The following is a 6,079-nucleotide window of genomic DNA, read 5'->3' on the forward strand; positions in this document are numbered from 1 at the left end:
AATCCTCCCACCTCAGCTTCCCAAGTAGCTAGAACTACAAGCATGCACCACCACAGTTGGCTAATTTTTAAATTTTTTGTAGGTACAAGGTCTTGCTGTGTTGCTCAGGCTCGTCAAACTTCTAGCCTCAAGCGGTTCTCCCACATCAGCGTCCCAAAGTGCTGGGATTACCGATGTGAGCTACCATGCTTGACCTTTTAAAAATATTTTCTTCTTAAAAAAATCTTTCACTATGTGGACTATGCTTGCTTTTGAGGGGAGGGCATATATATATATATATATATATTTTTTTTTTTTTCTGATAATTTGGAAGATTTATCTTTTTATTCTAGTGATTATGTTTATAAGTGTAACTTTATACGATATTTCTTCAGACAGTACCCGTTGACTCCCTACCATGAGCAATGATGAAATTAGTAAGTATGTTCCTCACCCCTCTCTTTCCACCTCCTTCTAGTTGATTATATTATTTTTCTTGGTTTTATTTTCTGTCGTAAAACATACATATTCCTCTATTCACATTTGCAAATCTACATTAGGATTTAATGTTAAGCAGGTAGTGACATAGATTTGCACGTTGAGCTATCTGCTTTAAATATCTTCTGAGCCCTGTCAGTAAAAGATGAAGAAGTCAATGGACTTCATTTGTCCATTTTTTCCTCCTTTTAACATTTGTCAATTATATTACTTTTACATTCTCTTTGCCTCAAATGTAAGACCTAGTTGTAAGGTTGGATTCATTCAGGGCTCTCCACCAATCCTTTTGCCATGGTTTCCCTATCTCATGATTAAAGTTTGTTCTCTCACAGCTTCTTCAGGCAGGAGTTAAGGAACACATTTTCCCTGAGTTCTTATATGTTGAAAGTAGTTTTTTTTGTTTTTTTGTTTTGTTTTGTTTTGTTTTTGTTTTACATTTATACTTAAACAATAGTTTGGCTTGATATATAGTTATTCTCAAGTCATTTATTCTCATTTTCTTTCTTCTCTTCCTTCCCTTTCCCTTTCCTTTCCAACAGGGTCCAGGCTGGAGTGCAGTGGTGTGCTCACTGCAGTCTGGACACTCCTGGGGTCAAGCGATCCCCCTGTCTCAGCCTCCCGAGTAACTGAGACTACAGACATGCACCACCATGCCCAGCTAATTTTTTATTTTCTTGTAGAAACAGGGTCTCACTTTGTTGCCCAGGCTGGTTTCGAACTCCTGGGCTCAGGCAGTCTTTTTGCCCCAGCCTCCCAAAGTGCTGGGATTATAGGTGTGGGCCACCCCATCCAGCTCATTTTCTTTTAATTGTGATATGTTACAGAAAAGTACATGAAGCACAAATGTGTGGTATGATGGCTTAATGAATAATCACAAAGTGAACACCCCCAGAAACTTCTGTGTCTATTTGCTCTCTCCTCCTTTCTTTCCCCCAGAGGGAACTATGTCATTTACTGCTTTCTTTTTTTTTTTTTTTTTCTCAGTAGAGACCGGGTTTCACTGTGTTAGCCAGGATGGTCTCGATCTCCTGACCTCGTGATCCACCCGCCTCAGTCTCCCAAGGTGCTGGGATTACAGGCGTGAGCTACCGCGCCCGGCCCCTTTCTTTCTTTATAATATTACTCTGCATGCATCCCTAAACAGTAGAAACTACTTTTGTCAGTTTTTAAAGTCTATATAAGTAGAATCATACAGTATTTATTCTCTTATACTTCATTTGTTCAACATGACATTTGTAAGATCCATCCACATTGTTACTCGAAGCCCTACTTCACATATATTATCATTGCTGTATAATGTTGTACTGTATAAATGTGTTGCAATTGATTTCTCTTGTTATTACTGATGGACATTTGGGTTATTTCTAGTTTGGGGCTAAGAGGAGCCATGGTGGTTTGAATAGTCTTATATATGTCTCCTAATACATATAGGTGTGTATTTAGCTTAAGGTACCTATTTGGGAGTGAAAATACTGGGTCTTAGGGTATGCATATTTCATTCTTCCTAGATATGGCCAAACTGTTTTTTGAAGTGGTTATGTCACTTTATACCCCTCCTGCAGTGTGTGAGTTCCTTAGGTCACCCTTCACTGTCTTTTAGCCCGATGAGCCTTTCAAGTAGGCAGTATTCCCACTTTAGATGGCAAAGCAGGTTCAAAGGAGTCAAAAAGCTTGCTGAAGTTCACAGTGGTACTGAGTGCCAGCACTGGCATTTGAATTCTGCTCTCTCCAGCTCTAAAGCCCGTTACCTTTCCATCTTGCCTTCTTTACACATAGGTGTGTAAGGCACTGAAACTTCACCAGGGAAAATGAACATTATCAAATATATTTTTTAAAGGGAAGATTGCTCTCTTTGGGGGATGACTTGAGTACAGTTATTAGAGATAACCTATTTCTCAAAGTCCCATCCAGTTTTGTGATGCAGATGGTACTCAGCCAACGTATTTAGTTTCCCAGCTAAACTAACAGTTTATTTCTTCCTTTTCTTTTTTCTGCTTTTAGCATCCAGCCTGTATATGGAGCACAGCATCCTCCTCTTGACCCTCGGCTCACCAAAAAGTAAGTCAAGACATTTTCCTTTTATCTATCTACTTCTGTCACCCCTATGCGCTCCCCTATTTTGTTGAAATGACAGTTTCCACTTTGACCTTTTTTAGCTTCTCTTCTGCCCTATTTTGTACCGGGAGATGAGCAATCTTCTTACTTCCAAATGGTCTGTTGCTAAATGGGAAATTAACATCCATTAGAGATTTTGTGTTTTCCTATATTGGGAACTGGTATATGTAGGGTTTGGTATCCGATTCTTTGGTCAAAAGAGAATGGTCAAAACGTCTTTATTGATTAAATGCTGTCCCTGAAACCAGAAGCTTGATGACCTCCAGATCTTTTAGCAGGAGATCTGGTTTCCGAGGCTCACTGCTTCTGAGTATAGGTAGGTCTGCCACCTTTTCCTCACTTTTACTATGAGAACTAGGGCAACAGAGTATAACTTTAGGCTGACATTCTTTAGTTCCTCTTTCCCTTTGACACACTCAAAGAGACCTAGGCATATGTACAGAAGAGTTAAAAGCTATTTAGGGCTGGGCATGGTGGCTCATGTCTGTAATCCCAGCACTTTGGGAGGCCGAGGCAAGTGGATCACTTGAGGTCAGAAGTTCAAGACTAGCCTGGCCAACACGGTGAAACCCTGTCTCTGCTAAAAATACAAAAATTAGCTGGGTGTGGTGGCAGGCACCTGTAATCCCAGCTACTTGGGAGGCTGAAGCATGAGAATCACTTGAACCCAGGAGGCAGAGGTTGCAGTGAGCTGAGATCATGCCATTGCACTCTAGCCTGGGCGACAAAGTGAGATGCCATCTCAAAAAAATAAAAATAAATAAATAAAAGCTATTTAGGAGGCTGTATCTCTAGAACTCTAATAAATTATTTTCAAATGCAACAGAGACTTTAGTTAAATCCAAGATGTGTGGCTATGTATCCATACCCCCAGTTATCCCTTTATCCCATCTGTCTCTCATGGACCATCACTGAGCCACAGTGAACTTAAATGAGGGGGTAGGTCACCTTGTGAGATTTTCTAAGAACTTTGGCCTCTATTTGGGGGCATGCTTAATTTTAGAGACTAGTTTCTGGGAAAGTTGTTGTTTGTAATGAAAGCTGAATGGTTTGGGAGATACAGACATAGGTTCTCACTTTCCTGGGGCCTGTGTCTTAATAGGGAAGTCAAGATAATGTACAATTATGGTTCCAACTATATGACATTCTGGAAAAGGCAAAACAGGGAGACAGTGAGAAGATCAGTTGCCAAGGGGTGGGGTTGAGGGGAGATATGAATAAGTGGAGCACTGAGGATTTTTAGGGCAGTGCAGCTACTCTGTATGATAGTATAAAAACGGCGGATACTGCCGGGCGCAGTGGCTCATCCCTGTAATCCCAGCACTTTGGGAGGCTGAGGTGGGCGGATCACCTGAGGTCAGGAGTTTGAAACCAGCCTGGCCAACATGGTGAAACCCCATCTCTAATAAAAATACAAAAATTAGCCGGGCTTTGTGGCGGGCGCCTGTAATTTCAGCTACCCCAGAGGCTGAGGCAGGAGAATTGCTTGACCCTGCGAGCCGAGGGTTGCAGTGGGCTGAAATCAAGCCACTGCACTCCACCCTGGGCGACAGAGCAAGACTCTGTCTCAAAAAACAAAGCAAAACAAAACAAAAAACAGTGGATACATGTCATTATGCATTTGTTCAAACCCACAGAATGTACAACACCAAGAGTGAACCCTAATTCAAACTACTGACTTCGAGTGATTACAACGTATCTGTGTAGGTTCATCAGTTGTAACAAATGTACTACTGTGGTGGCGGATGTTCATAATGGAGAGGCTGTGCCTATGTGGGAGAAGGGAGTATGTAGGAAATCTCTGTACCTGCCTCTGGATTTTGCTGTGAACCTAAAACTGTTCTAAATATATAAATAAAGTGGTTTTTAAAATAAGAAAAGAAAAAAAGGATTATATACATTAAAGTATTTTGAATACCTAGAAGAATGCTATATCAAATATGCATTATCAGTATTTAAAAATTTTAAAAATAACCTAGCTGAGTATGTGGTGCACTTTCTATAATTCTTCCAACTTGTTTTTTTTTGCGATTTGGTGTATGTATAAGGCACAGTCTTCTGAATTACTGAGGAAGCATGACTGCTGTTCTTGTCTGCAAGGTGCACACTTTTTTTTTTTCAAATCAGAAACCACTATTGTATAGATTTCTTGAGAGCAGGGATTTTGTTTTGTTCATTACTGTACTCATAGCCTCTAGAACAGCATGTGGCACAGAGTAGGCACTGAGTACATATTTATTGAATGAAGGAATGAAACTATCTCATTTACTTAAACAGCAGGCTTTTCTTTAATGTTCCTTGGTTTGCACCTTTCGTTATGTCTTCTTTTTTTTTCTTTTGAGATAGGGTCACTCTATTGGCTGGAATGCAGTGGTGTCATCTTGGCTCACTGCAGTCTCCGCCTCCTGGGCTCAAGCAGTCCTCCCATCTCAGCCTCCCTAGTAGCTGGGACTACAGGTGTGCACCACCACAACTGGCTAATTTTTGTATTTTTTGTAGAGACACAGTTTCGCCATGTTGCCCAGGCTGGTCTCGAACCCCTGAACTGAAGTAATCCACCTGCCTCAGCCTCCCAAAGTGCTGGGATTACAGGCATGAGCCACTGTGCCCGGCCTTTTTTTTTTTTTTTTCCCACAGAGTCTTGCTCTGTTGCCCAGGCTAGAGTGCACTGGCACGATCAGGGCTCACTGCAGCCTTAACCTCCGGGGCTCAAGCCATCCTCCTGCCTCAGCTCCCACATGCCTCACCCCCAACCCCACCCACAGTAACTGGGAGTACAGGTGTGGGCCACCATGCCTGGCTAATTTTTGTATTTTTAGTGTAGATGGGGTTTCACCATGTTGCCCATGATGGTCTCAAACTCCTGGACTCAAGTGATCAGCCTGCTTTGGCCTCCCAGCGTACTGGGATTACAGGGGTGAGCCACCGTATCTGGCTGTTAGCTCTTAAGGGGAGCGTGTTTTCTGTGATATCTGTGTGATCGTCACATTAAATAGAATGAATTCTACTATTCTTTGGTTTTATCAAGAATTGACTTTCTGGTCTGTTGGCCAGTGAGGCAGGCACTACTGGTTACCTACCTGATAGTCTTCCCTGTGCCTGCTTCTTTCATGCTCAAGAACCATAATTTTGTTCAGATATTGAGTGAGCAACAATGCACTTAGGGGAGGTATTAAGATTGGTTTAAGCCTTTCATGATAATTCTTTAGTAATCCCAGTGACTGGCATAGAGTGGTCTCATCTCATTGGTTCTGGCCAAAGAAAGTCTCCTGGGGGAGGGTTCTTGGAAAGATTTTCTTTTTTGGTCAGAATGGGAGACAGTTCTGTGAAGAAACCCTCTTTTGGCTGCCACTCACATTTCATGCTTTTGAACGTGGTAGTGTGAGTGTGATTCTGAAAGCTATAGCAGCCAACTTGTAACACCGAGGCAAAAAAAAAAAAAAAAAAAAAAAGAAAATAGCAAAGACAACAGCCTAGACCTACATTG

The 6,079-nt window shown here is 41.6% G+C and overlaps 1 protein-coding gene across 1 annotated transcript in view; it reads left to right on the forward strand.

Annotated features, from left to right (window-relative positions):
- TBC1D22B (TBC1 domain family, member 22B) overlaps positions 1–6,079 on the forward strand; it is a 73,132-nt gene that overhangs the window by 9,841 nt on the left and 57,212 nt on the right. Inside the window, exon 2 of the mRNA XM_011986615.1 lies at positions 2,479–2,535. Within this exon, the coding sequence (XP_011842005.1) occupies positions 2,479–2,535 (57 nt within the window). The remainder of the gene's footprint in view (positions 1–2,478; positions 2,536–6,079) is intronic.

Source organism: Mandrillus leucophaeus, unplaced genomic scaffold (genome assembly GCF_000951045.1).
Source record: "Mandrillus leucophaeus isolate KB7577 unplaced genomic scaffold, Mleu.le_1.0 Scaffold3, whole genome shotgun sequence".
NCBI classification, from domain to species: domain Eukaryota; kingdom Metazoa; phylum Chordata; class Mammalia; order Primates; family Cercopithecidae; genus Mandrillus; species Mandrillus leucophaeus.